Genomic DNA, 18,163 nt, shown 5'->3' with positions numbered 1-18,163 from the left:
TGTTTTTAATGCCATGTCTAAAAGACTGCCTGGAAGAGTATCTGGCAAATAGCAGAGATGCAATAAATATCGGTTAAATGAATAAATGAATGGGCATAAAGATGGTACTTAAAAGTTATAGGATGGTATGAGATTACCTAAGAAGGGATTGTAGATAGAATTCCTAAGGTCAAATTTTATTTATCTATTTATTTAAAGAGAGAAAGAGAGAGAGGAGAAACGGGAGAGGGAGAGTTTCAGCAAGGAGACTGAGAAATAAAGGTAGTGAAACCAGGAGACCATTCTATTAAAGATGCCAATATAAAAGAGCATTTCAAGGAAAGAGTGGTTACTTGTGTCAGAAGCTGTTGAGGTTATGTAAGATGTGACAAAGAAGAGATGATGTCACTGATGGTTGTAACAAGGGCTAGGGCACATAATCTATTCTAATAGGAAGGAAGGTAGGTAGTATGGGTACAGATGAAGGTAAGTTGATAGATTTTGTGGTGGGAATATGAGTTCCCTCAAAAGCCTCTATTTTCTCAAGGAATTACAAAACAAGTGTCAACCAAGAGTAAATATGCAATAAATGCTATGATGGGAATAAATAAGGTGTTATAGAACCACAGAGGAGGGGCACCTAACTCGGTGCTGGGATGGAGGTTTAAAGAATGAGTAGGGAATAATTAGGAAAGGATACGTAGGAGAGGTAGGAAGAACATCCCAGACATATGCAATTATCTCAGAGACAAATGAGATAGGGCTTGTTCAGGAAACTAAAAGGCAGCACCTAAGATCCAGATAGGGACTGGCAAGAGATGAGGCTGGAATGCTAAACAGGTATCAAAATCAAGAAAAGCCTTGTATGCAATGCTAAGGAGAACGAAATTTGTCATGAGGATAAACAGAAGTAGCCATTGAAATGTACAGTGTGTGTGCGTGCATGTGTGTGTGTATAATTTTGGAGATCTTCAATATGGTTTTGGGACAATATCTGTAAACTTAAGTATGTAGGTATTTTTTATTAAGATTAGGCCATTTTTATATTTAATACTTAAAACCGGAGAGGCAGTACTGCTTAATGGTTAAGAGTACATATTCTAGAGACAGAATGCCTGTGTTTAAATCTCAGGTATGCCATGAGCAGCTGTGTGACCACGGCAAGTTATTTAAGCTGTGTTTCAGTTTCCTTATTTTTAAATGGCAAGTCTCATTTTTAAACGGAGGTTTAATAGGACCTTTAGTAGGACCTTCTCAGAGGGTTGTTAATACACTGTTAATATGGTATTCTGCAAATGTTAGTTATAATTATTTAACATATAATTTTACCTGCTTTTTAATAGCATAATTTTCACCATCTTCGGCTTTCATTTTTTCAATCTTTTCTTCTTGTTGTTTTGCTTCTTTTTCATACATCATTTTTTCTTTGACCAATCTATAAATAAACCAAAAATGTTTCAAAGAAATACCTTTCTCTCTAGCAAAAGACCATAAGAAACAATAAACTATGTAAATATAAAGCATACTTAAAAAATGTACTAGATAAGGAGAAGGGAAGAGAAGTACTTTAGCCATGGATGTATGATCCTCATGCTCTTAAGTTTTACAGCTGCCCTTAAACAAGTCAATCTATCAAAGCATGGAATTCTTGAATTTTTAATTAAAAATACATTCCATTACAATAACTATATTTACAATGTAGAAACAACTCAAAATTATTATATATTAACATTTATCTTTTCCTTCATTTATTTACTTAAAATTGAGTTATAATGTACTATATTATATTTGTTTCAGGTGTACAACATAGTGATTTGTTATTTTTATACATGAAATGATAACCATAGTAAGACCAGCTAGCTACTACCTGTCACCATACAAAGTTGTTACACTATTATTGACTATATTCCCTATGTGCACATTACACTCCATGACTAAATTTGTTTTGTAGCTGGAGTCTGTACCTCTTAATCCTCTTTACCTATTTCATCTGTCCCCCACACCCCTCTTCCCTTTGGCAACCACAGTTTATTCTCTATATCTATGAGGTTGTTTCTGCTTTGCTTGTTTTGTTTTTTAGATTCCATATAAGTGAAATCATGTAATATTTTCTCTGTTTGACTTATTTCACTTAGTATTAACACCTTCCAGGTCCATCCATCTTGCTGAAAATGGCAAGATTTCAATTTCTTTATGCTGAGTAATATTCCATTGTATGTATGTGTGTGTGTGCGCGCATGTATAGATATACACACACATCCACACCATGTCATCTTTATTCTTTCATCTGTTAATGAACAGGTTGCTTCCATTTCTTGGCCCTTGTAATGTGTTGCAGTGAATATAGAAGTATATATATATATATTTTTTTTTTTTCAAATTAGTATTTTCACTTTCTTTGGATAAATACCCAGAGTGCAACTGCTGGATCGTATGTTGTTTTATTTTCAGTTTTTTGCAGAAACTCCATACTGTTTTCCCTAGTAGCTGCATCACTTTACATTCCCACCAACAGTGCAGGAGGGTTCCCTTTTCTCCACACCCTTTCCAACACTTGATATTTTTTGCCTTTTGCTAATAGCCATTCTGACAGGTGTGGGGTGGTTCAATGTGGGTTTTGATTTGCATTTCCCTGATGATGAGTGATGTTGAGCATCTTTTCATAGGCCTGTTGGCCATCTGTATGTCTTCTTTGGAAAAATATCTATTTAGGTTCTCTGTCCATGTTTTAATCAGTTGTTTGCTTTTTTGATATTAAGTTGTATAAGATCTTTATATATTTTTGATATCAACCTCTTATTGGATCTACCACTCACCAATATCTTCTAGTCAGTAGCCTGCCTTTTCATTTTGTTAGTGGTTTCCTTCACTGTGCAAAAGCTTTTTAGTTTGATGTTCCATTTGTTTATTTTTGCTTTTGTTCCCCTTATCTGAGGAGCCATATCCAAAAAAAATACTGCTAAGACCAATGTCAAAGAGGGTTACTGCCTATGTTTTCATCTAGGAGTTTTATGATTTCAGGTCTTACATTTAAGTCCTTAACTCATTTTGAGTTTATTTTTGTAAATGGTGTAAGAAAGTGGTCCAGTTTCATTCTTTTGCATGTAGCTGTCCAGTTTTCCCAACACTATTTATTGAAGAGACCATCTTTCTCCTATTGTATGTTCTTGCCTCCTTTGTCATAGATTAATTGACCATATGAGCATAGGTTTATTTTTGGACTCTATTCTGGTCCATTGAACTCTATGTCTGCTTCAGGGCCAGTACTATACTGTTTTGATTACTACAGCTTTGTAGTATAGCTTCAAGTCTGGGAGGGTGATACCTCCAGCTTCCTTCTTTCTCAAGATTGCTGGCTATTTTGGGGGGTCTTTTGTGGTCCTAATGTCTTGCTTTTTAATTAATATATGTTTTCTGAATTTTTATACATGTACCTGAAACAACATAATGGTAAAAGCTCAGTTTAAAGGAAAAAAAATTAGTACACTGCATGCCAAATCCAAAAACAATCAGATTATTTTCAACAAAATTGTTTAACAAGTATTTACTGTGCACTTAATTTTATGTCTGACCATCCTCATGTGAGGGACTGGGGTAGATAATTAAGACATGATTTTCTCACGGACAAGTAGAAAACAAACAAGTATTTAATTACTAAAGCAAGAAAAGATATTGATAGAAATCAGGAAGATTTTCAACAATAAGGAAGAGACAGCAATATGAAGGTCTACTGATTATCCCTCAGATAACCAAAATTCAATTAATGATAATAGTGTAATCTCTCCTAATTCTGGTTTAATCAAAGTTGTAAAAGAAAAGCACAGTCCAAGAAAACACTGCAATTCCTATATACACATTATCTAAGGAGTAAAAGAAAAAACTCTCGATCCCATACCTACTAAAAGTAGCTTTCTCCATCTGGCTTGCTGACTGATTTCTAGACCTATGTTACCGGGATGGAATTTAAAAATTATATTAGAGCATGGTTTTCATTTAATCATTTGCAGCGAAGGTTTTTAAGTGTATTTCAAAAAATGATTTAATTTTCATATTCTAATAGGGCTTAAAATAAGTTCACAAATCTAGAAAAAAATCTGTCACACTACCTGGATGACTTTTAAGTCAGATTTTAAGCCTGGATTTAAATCACCATATAAATTGCATAAATAGTGAAATACTAAAATGTTCATTGGGAATTTTGACTTGTGCAAGCAAGACTCATCCTGTCCTTCATAATCTTGTACAAGTGATACACATGGAAAGAAATATAACAAAGTGCTAACAGTATTTACAGCTGAGTATCATGTGACCTTCAAACTCTCATTCTGAAATATCTCAAAATGAAAAAACCAAAGTACAAAACAGGTATATATTTTACGTTGTCATGCATATAAACAAACAACAAAGGGTATTCAAGAAACAAATCACAAAAGACACCTGGGAAACAACCATTTGTGGTTACCTGAGGATAAAAGTCCTGATGATTTAGGATAGGGATGGTTAGCTGGGAGGTAGAGAGGCTTTCATATTATATCTCTCAATACAGTTTGAGGGTTTTTTTCCCCATGTATAAGTATTACTTTTATTTAAAAAATTAGATGCTAATAATTATCTGAGTGGCACAATTCTGAATGATTTTAAAGTCTGCTAGTTATTCCTTTAGCTATATTTTCTAAATTTTCTGGAATAAACAAAACTCAATTAGGAAGATACCAAAATACAACTAACAGTTGTGATTCTCTAAACATTGCACTCCTTTGCAAGTTTTGCAAATGCTATTAACATGTACAAATAAAGTCATAATTTATTACAAAGGCATAATTAACTGAAAATATTTATTAGTCTTACAAACACATACCTACAGAGAAACATAGCAAATTCAAAATCTGGTCATTTTAGTAGTTTAACATACATATAATATATATATATATTATATATATGTATGAGGAATATAAAGAAACAAGAAAGTGTAATAGAAAAGGATAGACAGGAGGAGAAATTTTTTAAAATGACAACATCAGGATAATAATCAAATAATGACAAGCTACTTAACTATCTATGTACAACATAACATGATTTTAAATATGTACGCTAGTGTTTTACAAACTATTCAATGGTACATTAGTGGTCAAATAAGCTTAAAAAACACTACTTGCCAAATCTTAAAGATTTGATATGTATTTGTATATTAAGGAGTCCTGAGAGAAAATATTTGCCAATGATGTGACTGACAAAGGCTTAATTTCCAGAATATATAAATAGCTCATACAACTTAATAACAAAAAAACAAACAACCCAATCTAAAAGTGGGCAGAGGACCTAAACAAGCAATTCTCCAGCGAAGACATACAAATGGCCAATAGGCACATGAAAAAATGCTCAATATTGCTAATTACCAGAGAAATGCAAATCAAAACTATAATGACGTATCACCTCACACCAGTCAGAATGGTCATCATTCAAAAGTCCACAAATGATAAATGCTGGAGAGGCTGGGGAGAAAAGGGAACCCTCCTACACTGTTGGTAAGAATGTAATTTGGTGCATTATGGAAAACAGTATGGAGATTCCGCACAAACTAAAAATAGACCTATCATATGATTCAGCAATCCCACTTCTGGGTATATATCTGGAGGGAACTCTAATTCAAGAAGATACATCCACCCCCATGTTCATAACAGCACTATATATAATAGCCAAGACATGGCAGCACCTTAAATGTCCATCAACAGATGACTGGATAAAGAAGTTGTGGTATATTTATATAATGGAATAATACTCATTATAAAAAAATAATAAAATAACGCCATTTGCAGCAATATGAATGGACCTTGAGATTGTCATTCTAAGTAAAGCCAGATGGGGAAAGAAAAACACCATATGATATCACTCATATGTGGAATCGAGAAAAAAAAGGACACTATGAACTCATCTACAAAACAGAAACAGACTTGCAGACATAGTAAACAGTCTTATAGTTACTAGGGAAAGGGGGTGGGAAAGGATAAATTTGGGAATTTAAAATTTATAAATGTTAGCCACTATATATAAAAATAGATTTTAAAAAGTTTCTTCTGTATAGCACAGAGAACTGTTTAGTATCTTGTAATAACCTTTAATGAAAATATGAAAATGAATATATGTTATGTATAAGCATGACTGGGACATTAAGCTGTACACCAGAAATTGACACATTATAATTGACTGTACTTCAATTTTAAAAAGAGGGTCCTGAGTTTTGTAGTAAGGAAATCAGTTTTAACTTTGTTCAACTGCAAGCTTACTTGAGGCAATAAAGAACTTTTACCTGCTCAACATTCTCTACAACAGCTGCCTCTCAACACAAGTTTGAGAAGTACATTGTAGTTATCTGTAAACTTTACACAAATCTGGATACAACACATTTAAACATCGTTCATAAAATTCTAAATAGAATAAAAATGTTGAGTAAATCAAGAATTAAGAAACCTTGGGATAAAAAAAATTTAGCTTCATTTGTTAGCTTGATTTTACAGTTTTTCTTATTGCAAATAAAATTTTCATAGTTATAACCAAACTTGTCCTTTTGGCTATCTAATAACTAATACCAATAGCCCAATACCAAGCCATGCTAAGGATACAGATGACAGGCCAATGCAATTAATGTTAGTAGGAAACTGAAATAAACTGGTATTTAGAAGAACATTTTATATGGATATTTTCAAACAAAAAATGCAGAGAAAACAGCATTATAAATCCCATGTACTCGATTACTCAGCCTTAATGATTATTAGTATTTTGACAGTCTTGTTTCATGTATCTCTTGCTACTTATTTGTGTGTTTATTTATTAGTATTTTTCAGACATTTTACCTTTGGTTTGATTTTTGAGGTTAAAACCCTGTAATTTCCACCCCCTTTCCCACTTTACACCACATACAAAAATTAACTGAAAATGGATGAAAGATCTAAAAAGCTAAAATTATAAAACTTTTGGAAAAAAAACATAGAGGCAAAAGTTGGTGACCTTGGATTTGGCAATGACTTTTTAGATATGACACCAAAAGTAAAAAAACCAAAAAACAAAAAAACCCAGAAACAAAAATTGGCCTTTATCAAAATTTAAAACTTTTGTGCTTCAAAGGACACTATCAGGCAACTGAAAAGACAACTACAGAATGGGAGAAAACATCTGCAAATCATATATTGGATAAGGAACTTATATCCAGAATATACAAAGAACTCTCACAACTCAGTAATAAAAAGACAACCCAATTAAAAAATGGGCAATATGAATAGACATTTCTCTAAAGACATTACACAAATGCCCAATAAGCACATGGAAAGATGCTCAGTATCATTAGTCATCAGGGAAATGCAAATCAAAAACACAGTGAGGTATCACTTCACACCCATTAGGATGTCTATAATCAAAAAGTCAGATAATAGTAACAAGTGTTGCTGACAAGAATGTGCAAAAATTGAAACTATCAAACATTACTGGTGGAAATGTGAATTGGTGCAGCTGCTTTGGAAGCTTGGCTTTTCCTCAAAAAGTTAAACAAAGAGTTACCATATATCTCAGTAATTTCATTCCTAAGTGTACACCCAAGAGAAATGAAAACATACGTCTATAATAAAACTTGTACATAAATGTTCATAGCAGCATTATGTATGGGTAACAGGCAATATGAGGAAACAACTCAAAAGTCCATCAACTGATAAATGGACAAACAATATATGGTATATCATACAATGGAATAATATTTGGCAAACAAAGAAATGGAAGTACTGATTCATGCTACAGCATGGATGAGCCTTGTAGTCATTACGCTAACTGAAAGAAGCCAGTCATAAAGGTCACATGCTGCTTGATTCTATTTACAGGACAGATCCAATATAGGTGTATCTATAAGACTGTAAGTAGATTAGTGGTTGCCTAGGACAGAGGAGGATGGGGGAATCTGGAGGGTAATAGCTAAAGGGCTTAGGATGATAAAAATGTTCTAAAAATGACTGTGGTGACAGCTATATAGCTCTGTGAATATACTGAAAACAAACAAATTGTAGACTTTAAATGGGTGATTTCTGTGGCATGTGAATTACATATCAATAAAGTTGTCAACAAAAAGAGAAAAAAAAGCTTGTGACCACAAATTCATCTACAGGGGAAAGCTGCAAGTAGCCAATACATTCAAACCTGGACTTAAGGACAGCTGAACATGTGCACATCAGGTATAGATATCTGCATTTAATTTAAAACTGCTTTAACAATAATTTTAAGCATTAAGATAAAATATCCTCTGAAATTAAAAATTTCAAAATAAAATCATTAATGTACATCACTATAGATATTTCTCTAAAAGTTCCTTTGAAATAGGAAATGAAACCTGTTAGGATAGAGATGGTCAGCCTGCTTAAATGAGACCTGAAGATGGTTTTATTACATTCACAGTGTTAAAAAGACAGAATAAAAAAACCCAAAATACATTTGTTACCAAATTAAGCAACTCGGAGACTTAACATGTGAGTCTGGATTTCTGGCTCCTCTTAAGATGTTTTTCATCAGGGAATATTGGGGCCGCATTCCCACTACTGGATCAAACTAGTGGCCGTTGACCATTTTAGATGAGACATGCACTGCTATTCACTTTGCCTCAATTTATACAACTCCCTGTTTCCCAAACATTCAAACCTTATACTTGGTCCCTGTAAGCAACTGAGTTTAGCATCTGCATGCCGGGGAAACCTGCATATCATCAATGCAATGGTGTCACTACTGTTGTTTTCACTATCTTAATAGAACCACAATTACATTCAGAATATTAGGGATAATCAGATAATCAGACTTTCAAAATTCCTAAAGAGGACAGGTTACTAAACTCCTCTAGTAAATGAAAGTAGCTGGGACTGGATAGGCTATCAGAAAGAAGCACATTCAACAATATCCTGTGATTCAAAGACTTAGAACAAGGGTTGGCAAACTGCAGCCAATGACCCAAATTTGGCTTGCCACCTGTCTTTGTATGGTCTGAGAGCTATGAATGGTTTTTATATTTTTAAATGGTTAAAAAATTATAAACAATATTTTGTGACATGTGAAAATCATATGAAATTCTAATTTCTGTATCCATAAAGTTTTATTAGACCACAGCCACACTCATTCATTTATGTATCCTCAATGGCTGCTTTCACGCAATGACAGCAGGAATGAATAGTTGTGACAGTATGGCTCACAAAGTCTAAAATATATACTATCTCGTCCTTCACAAAAAAGGTTGCTGACCACTGACTTGCAAGACCTCACATAACTCTATCCAACCCCTACTTAACTATTTTAGCATCTGCCACACTACCCTGAAACAAAGTCTTAGCTATGTTCTTGCTAGGTTCCTTGAAGATAGGATTAGGCTGTATTCATACTGTATTTCTGATCTGTAATTTACACATAGTAGGTACTCAATGTCTGTTGAATGAATAAAAAGTTGAGTCTAAAAATCTCGTTACTGCCTTTTAACACTCTCAATTTAATTTAAAAAGATATATAAGATAAAATCTGAAGTGGAACAAAAATGATCCATAAAACTTTGACAAATAAGAAAAATATGGTTATTTTTGAGACAGTATACAATGAAAGAGATAAATTCTATGCCTAGATCCACTGACTAGTAATCCAAGTCATCCTATTCTATTGAGCCTGTCTATGGAAAATAGCAGCAATAGCTCCAGCAAAACTGAAGAGATACTTAACTACCTATCACATTTGACAAGTAAAGGTGCGGAATATTTATATGACTATTACAGTATCAAAACAAGCAAAACTAAAGTTTTTGTTTTTAAAAAAGCCGTATTTTGTGAAAAGGCTCAGGAAGAAAGCTATTAAATAGCAAATGTACTGCTCCCTAAAAGAAAAAAAAATCAGTTAGTGAGACCCCAGTAATGGCAGCATGTAAAATTACAGCAAATAAAATGCTATAAGCCAAGATGCAAGAGAAACTGAAAAAGTTCCAGTTTCAAATAGTTTAAATCAATGTACTGATGACAAGTCACATGACATGGAAGGGGTTTTATAGAGTATATACACAACTTCAACTTTACTGGATATTATCAAATTGTTTTCCAAAATGGTTTTATCAGTTGATACTCAATCTGCAGTGTATAAAATTTCCTATTTCTCCTTGGCACTCTGGTGAACAACTGGAATTATCAGAATTACTAAATTTCTGACAGTAAGAAGAGTGTGAAGTGATACTAATATTATATTTGAATATTATTCCCTGACAACTTATAAGGTTATCTATGTTTATTAAAATAGTATAGTTACTGGATAAGTATTTGCTAAATCAATGAATGAACAACTTCTGGCGAATCTGACTCTTTTCCCTTTCTCTAGGGAAGGAAAAGGCTTAATAAGAAAACTTAGCTCAAGTATATATAGTCATAGTTTTAAATTTGTTACTAAAATATTTTTCTGCATATGCTTCTATAAATACAGGAACATGTGAAAAATTATAATGAACAAAATTTTTAAAATCATTCATACATAATCTTATTGCCCAAATTAACCACCACTGATCCAAAATGGACATAATTCTAAAATTCCAAGAACATAAAAAAAATTTAGGAATTTTAAAATTAAGTTTGGCATAAACTCATTTAGCAGCAGAATGTGACCTCAACTGACATGAAACTACTTATAAACTTCATGCATCCTACTTAATGTGAACAATCACGTTTCACTGCAGAAATATGAATGTTGATTATAGAGTACTCTGTAGTACTCTCTAGAAGCTATTATGTGAATATATATTTTATTGTTCTAAAATCTAAAATATTTGGAATTCAGAAACATATATGGGCCTAAGGTTAACCTGTGTTAACATTTTGAATATTTTTCACTAGTCTTTTTCTTTAAACATGTATGTGTGAAAATTTATATTATACACACATACACACACAGTCGACCCTTGAATAATTCAGGGATTAGAGGTAATGATCCTCCTCACAGTTGAAAATCTACATATAGCTTTATAGTCAGCCCTCTGTATCTGGTTCTGCATCCTTAAATTCAACCAACCGTGGATCAAAAATAGTACTGTAGTACATATCTATTGAAAAAAATCCATGCATAAGTGGACTTACACAGTTCAAATCCATGTTGTTCAAAGGTCAACTGTATATGTATATGCATGTGTATATATAATACACACACACACACACACACACACACACATATATAACTGGGACAGTGTTATCATTTCCAATGTCATTAAATATTCTTTGAAAATGTTGCTGTTAGTGGCTGCAAAGCATTTCATAATACCAGCATAACAGCTTATTAAAGTACTATGCTATTGGACATCTAGGCCACCCCCATACAAACAATACTGTGATGAACATCCCTATTCATAAATTTTATGGATGTATAATATTTTCTTATCATGTAATATTTAAAATACACAGTGCCTGAGAAGAAATTAAACCAAGCCTTTTTCCAGTAAACTAGTGATCATTTATTGATGAATACTTCCTTTTTCTACAAATGTGATAAGCCACCTTTGTCATTCATTACTAGTATTAAATAAAATACAAATATTAAATCAATCTATCTTATTTTAGCCTACTATTTGGTATTTAATCTTAGTCAAAGAAAAGAGTACTCCAGATTTCACTGTTTAAATACTAATAAGCATATCAAAGCTTACATTAAAGAGATGTAAAATTAAAAAGAGAAAAGTAGAAAATGAACATCAAGGAGAAAGAAGACAAACCTGGTAATCAATAGGAGTTGTAGATAGTATTACAGAAAAAAAGCAAGGGAAGAATTTTTCTTAAAGAATAAATTTAACAAAAATTTTTCTTTTGGGGGAGGGATCAATTAGGAGTATAGGATTAACATACACATACTACGATATATAAAAGATAAACAACAATGACTTACTATAGCACAGGAAGTTACATTCAATATTTTATAATAATCTATAATGAAAAAGATTAGAAAATATATATATAACCGAATCACTTTACTGTACACCTGAAAAACTAACACAATATTGTAAATCAACTACACTTCAATTAAAAAAATAAATTTTCCCAGAGCTGGAAAAAAACAACAATCTTAAATAAAAGGGCTTTCTAAGTGCCAACCACGTATCAGTGAAAAAACCTCCCAACTATGTACATTGTTGAGAATTTCCAGAGATCAAAAAAAAGAATGTTTTCAAAAAGGGAAGAAATAGGTCACCTATAAAAGTTTTATATTTCACATTAATGACACTAGGTACCAGAAAGCAATGAAGCAAGCCTTTCAAAGTTCTGAGAGAAAATGATTTAAAGCCTGGGTTTATAACAATAATAGTGAGGGGAAAATTCACTAACTACTTTTACCAATTATTTACTGAGGAGCAACTATATGCCACACATGATTTTACGTACTAAGGATACACCAGTGAACAAAACTACAGAAATCTCTGTGGTACAGCATTTTTAGTGGGAAAATAAAGAATAAATAAGCAAAATACATAGCATGTTACATTGTGAGAAGTGCTGTAGAGAAAAAGCAGTGAAGAAGGACTGGTAATACAGGGGATTCGCAATTTAAAACAGGATGGTCAGGGAAGACTCTTTGAGAAGGGGATATGTGAATTAAGATCTCAAAGAAATAGTAAGTCATGTAGATAAATGATGAAAGAAGTCACAGGCCAGGTGAACTTTTTTGTTGTTGTATAAAAATTCAGAAGTTCATCTATTCTGCCCTCTTTCTGAAAAATTTATTTAAGGATGTACTCCAGCAAACTGAAGGTGAAAATCAAGAAAAGAAACCAGGGTCAACATAATGCAACAGCCTAATGAAGGGGAAAAAAAAATCCCAGTATTAAAACTATGCAGTAGGCCTGGAAAACTATCAGTCTAAATGAGAATGAAGTCTTACAGGCCCATCTTTAAGAAGAGGAGTGAGTAAGAAGTAGGTCATTTATGCGTTTTTTCTCCCAATAATATAACAATGAAAGATAACTGGAAACTCCAGGAAAAGTACCCCCCTCCAGATCCCACCTCCTGATGTAGTTACGGTTGTAATATGAAGTAACTGACAGAAAGAAAATTAATTTAACCTGGATTTATAATAATAATATCCTTTGGGCATCACAGGATTCAATGAGAAAGAAATGTAATCCTGTATATATACCATATTTAAAATGGTATGTAATTATAATCTATTCATTTTCAACTTTGATAACAGATCTGTGAGCCACTTTGAAATATACAATTTTCATTTTAAAAGTAGATTTGCTGGGGGTTTCTGAGAAGAAGGTTGTTGTTCTTCCCGAATGTGATATAAGCAGGTATAATTGCTTTTCTCTCCTGGACATTGTCACCTGTGTGTGACATCTACCTTGGGATCATAAGGAGATCCAGCCTAAAAAGACAGGTCACTCTGGGATGTCAGAGAACTTGAATCTTTGATGATGGAATTAAACTACTGAATTAGCCAACTCTGAAAGCACCCTACCTCCAGATTTCTTATTGTATGAGATGATAAATACCCTTATAGTTTAAGTCATATAGTTTGATTTTCTGTTACTTTGAACCTAAAAGCATGAAGGGATAGAGTAATTCACAGCAGATTATTCTGCAGGCAGAGAAATAATGCTTTCTTACTTTGGACTAACTCATTCTAAACTGATAAATCACTTAGAAATTGAGACAGCTCATCTTTTTTCTACCCACATACAAATAAATACAAAGTAAAGAGAATATTACCTATGTAATACCCAATTTTATGTTTTCTACTGTACTAAGAAATATTCCATATAAATTTCTGCAAAACTCTCCATTTCACTTTTAAAACTAAAGCAGTGTAAAACTTTAAAAATTTGTGTTTGTTTTTAATAATCATGGTATTTCTTGGAGGCTAATAACCATAATAAATAATACTATCTTCTATCTATATTGAATTTTCAATTTACAAAGTACTTCTGTAACTTATAGGATATTGGATATTAAATATTAAATAGTAAAATATCAATGCCCCCTAAACCGTAACTTACAGGAGAGTGAACATTAATGTCTATAAATTATTATGGGGTAAGATGTTTAATGGTGCTATAAAGGAAACATTATGGCACCAGGGAAGGTGTATCTACTTTCAACTTGGAATTCAATAACTTCTTATCAAATGGATTTAGAATTCGTATCTTCCCCAGTGAGGACGAAAAATAGTATTCAAGATTAGGGAAAGAAGCTATTTGAATTAGCAAGTAAAGCTGGTACAAGCTTTTCTGCTAAATATATTGAGAGAAAGCATTTATAGAAATCAGAGTGAAAGACTTAATTTAGAGTGAATTTTAGGGTTTTGAAGATAAAGGGGTAAGTAATGAGATCCCAGACACACAGAAGAAATAATGTCTTTACAAAAGTATGTGGGGACAAAAATATGAAGAAGGATGCAAGGAAAAAAACTACTCTTTGGGAAACTGCAAACTAGAAGCTAATTGCTTAGTTGACTTAATTAAGAATTCTCACTAATTCCTTAGTGGGGAAGCACTAGAGGTTGACATCAGAATCCAATGATTTAGTGCTTACGGTCTATGCAGTAAAATGTATATAGTTAAAATTCAGTGATTTTTTTTTTTGTCATTCTCTAATTCTTTTCTGGTCACTATAAAGTCCCAAGTGAGATTTTCCACTACTTTCAAATTTCAACTAATAATCATAGTCAAGATTTGGGCGGTCAGCAAAATTAAGGAAGGACCTGCTAGACCACCTGTCTTAACAAAATAAATAAAACAAAAATGTGCTACACACACACAATGAGATGGGGCTGGAAATGTTGCTTGTTCTGGATGGAATGTCTTCTCCCTGTCCCATCCTCTTCCTGGCTGCCTCCAACCCATTCTTCAAAACTTAACTCAAATGTCCTTGTCTTCCAGAAAGACGACGACTCTAACCCTACCCCCTCCTACTCCCCAACCTACTACTGTGGATTCTTCCTAAGAATTGTCATAGCATATTTATCTTCATCACAGAAAGTATAAGTTAAATGTAAGTTATAATTTTGTCTATTTCTACACTTGAAAGTGGATACCCTGAGGAAATGTGTCTCTTATCAGCACTTCTCAGTGTGCCTCACAGATATGTTTACTAAATGAACTTACAATTTCACTGAGTGGTAAGGAGGGCAGCTGTCATCATCCCAATTTTCAAATAGGAAACTGCAATTCAAAGAGGTGAAATGATACACCTAAGGCCAGCTGGCCAGAAATGGTGAAACTGGGACTTAAAATTATGAAATCTAACTTCAAGTGTCAGTACTTTCTAACACATCATACTATCTCATGTTTAAAGTAAATGAATTTCAAAATTTAAATTTCTTTACCTGTTACAAATGTAAAATCATTCCACGGTTCAAAACTTGAATCGCACAAAAGACAAAGTGAAAAGGCAACCCACAACCCATACTCCCTGCTCTCAGCTGCTCAGTTCCCACTACTGGAAGCAACAAGTTATCAATTTCTTGTGTATCCTAAATGAAAAATTAAATGTTTAATTCGATGGTATTTGTTACCTTATGTTCCAGTACCCATTAATTAATCCATTAAATTGGAGATGGTTCAAGTTACAGTCACTGCTCAAGTAAAATATATGCCTTAGTTACTTTTAATAAACACGTAAGAGAAGACATTTTGTAAACAGCTAAATTGATACATGCCAATACAAAATCAATATCACTATTTTTTGAATACTGTGACTCAGGGATTAATAAATTAATATCTTAGGAATTCATAATTCAAAAACACAAATGTAAAACTTAATTATTTCACTAATCCTCTAAACCATCCCTTAAAGATTTTGAAATGTCAGTGAGACTGAAAAGTTGTATACTATGAAAGGTCTATAAAGACACTACTGTGAATAGCTTCTGCTTAAGTCTGTATGAGAAAGCAATAGCACCTCCCATAGCTGCTTCATCTCCATACCAAAACACTCTGACAATTTTCATTATTACCTAAAATCACAAATCTCTCTGTACCCTTGACTTTTAATCCTCTGTCCACACCCATATCTCCATCTTTATAACACCTCTATTTAGACATCCCACCAGCAACTAACTGAAGCAGGTTGAGCTCATCATCATCCCACTCTAAAATAATACCCTTTTCCCAGTTTGAGCTGTGAACATCAGAATCACACAACTACTGGATAAAGTAGACCTGGCTTGTAAGCAGTTCAGGGAATAAGAGGTAAGTTGTCTGTAAGCTCAGTATAAACCAAGAATGTGATGTAGTTATTAAGAAACAAAAAAACAAAACCAGCCAATTCAATCTTATATACACTAAAAGCAAAGGCCCTAAAACATGGTGGGTACACAGCACTACATTGGATGAACTGTATCTGTACTATTAATATTGACAATTTACTTCCAAAATTGTTATATACAACTTAGATCCAAATTTAGGTAGCATCTGAAGAAGGACTCTGACAAACTAGATTATTAGCAAAGAAATATCCAACACCATCACTCTATTCTGTGAAATAGTTGTTTGCCCAAAACATTCAGAGATGATGGACTATACAGTTATTTCAAACTAATATAAGTTATCATAACTAAAATGGGCAAAGAAGATATCATTTGATGCAAATGACTTTAGCTGATTGATTACTGTCACTTCTCACAGATAATAGTTACAAGGATAGGATACCTGAATTTTGTCAAATTATAAAATAAGCCTAATTTAATGGTATTTTACTATAATAATTATTCTCTGTGATCCAGTTACTCAGGTTATTTTTGGAATTACTACTGAGAAAATTTGGGAGCCAAATCTGAGATTTTTTTAGTTGTACAGCTCTAGAATCAAGAGAACTCATGGTTTTGGGATTATCAGAATATACAAAACTATTTCGATATATAATGTGTTTATTCGGTTTGTTGTACTAAGATTGTTCATTAGGTTACAATGGTTCAAGAAGAAACATGTGTGAAGATCTCTTCAAAAAAGCAGGAGTTGAAAATAATTTTCATACTACATTCCTATCTAAAAGTATATATACAGGTATTTATTGCATGTTAAAGGTTCTACTTTCAATGTATACTTATTTTGTACTTTACCACATATAAAGCATTTAAAAAAATTAAGCCAAATTTCTAAGTCTTTAATTGCTTAAAATACTACTTTTAAATAATATTTGGTAATTGTGCTTGATATAGAGCTGTATTTTAATAGCTAGCAAATAATAGCTAGCATAATTTTAATACCTAGCAAATCTGGCTTGAAAATTCAATATAGTAAAATTTTCTTAATTATCCTAAGATTAGATTAGTAATTTCTAATAACTCCAAATCTTTCTTCACTGTATCATATTAATTATAGTCTATAGTTTTAAAAGTTTATTATCTCTAACACTCCCCTCTCTTATTCTTCATTTGTTTACTCAAATTAAAATAGTCACTTTTACGTCTGACTTTCTGAATTTTTCAGTAAACACCGTTTTAAAATGTTACATTTTCACAACTGGAGGCATTCCACTTTTAGCTCCTGTACCATGAATATGTGTTAGTACATAATAACATGAAAAGCCTCTAACTTTATCTCACACAAAAAACATAAGAATATATAAACAATCTATTTTATGGTATTTTAAGAACATCACAACTTTTTGCAAGTTATTCTACACAGTCTTCCTGGAATATTTCAGATGAGTTATTTGACAGAATCTTTTAGGCTCCTGATTCAGTGGACAGACTACCATGATTATGTACTAAAATATCTGTAAGAAACATTCCTTTCTCTGGTCAATCTAAAAAAACCCAAGTAATAACTATAGCATTTGGGGTTAAAGAAAGACACAAGAGTGGGCTCAAACTTGTTTATATATGCAGGAGGAAAAACCTATCCTTTAATTGACCATGTAAATATAACAAAACTCCCATTTCTCAAATGTGGAAACAATTTTTTTTTCCACTTTAGAAAAATGAACACTACTCCAAGAGATGTTAATAGATAGGGTGAAAAGAAAAATGTTTCCATGAACAGATAAAACTTGGGAAACACTGCATACTCTACTTCCCTCTTAAAGATTCACACAGTGAACGCTTTTGAGTAATCTTATAAAGGGAACATGCTAAACTTTAACTCAAATTAATTTGAGCAGAACACCTTCAACTTATTTATTAAGATCCAGTTACCCATATTCCATAGAATACC

The 18,163-nt window shown here is 32.7% G+C and overlaps 1 protein-coding gene across 2 annotated transcripts in view; it reads right to left on the bottom strand.

Annotated features, from left to right (window-relative positions):
* The window catches only part of TBCA (tubulin folding cofactor A), a 75,011-nt gene that overhangs the window by 11,852 nt on the left and 44,996 nt on the right, over positions 1–18,163 (bottom strand). Inside the window, exons 2-3 of one of the 2 annotated variants that reach the window (XM_072958480.1) lie at positions 3,875–3,922; positions 1,309–1,414 (exon numbers count right to left, since the gene is read on the bottom strand). In XM_072958480.1, the coding sequence (XP_072814581.1) occupies positions 1,309–1,414; positions 3,875–3,922 (154 nt within the window). The remainder of the gene's footprint in view (positions 1–1,308; positions 1,415–3,874; positions 3,923–18,163) is intronic. The other variant, XM_031674745.2, reaches the window with a different exon arrangement.

Source organism: Vicugna pacos, chromosome 3 (assembly GCF_048564905.1).
Source record: "Vicugna pacos chromosome 3, VicPac4, whole genome shotgun sequence".
NCBI lineage: Eukaryota > Metazoa > Chordata > Mammalia > Artiodactyla > Camelidae > Vicugna > Vicugna pacos.
Note: the sequence above shows the minus strand (reverse complement) of the source record. Positions and strands in the feature narration are given on the sequence as shown.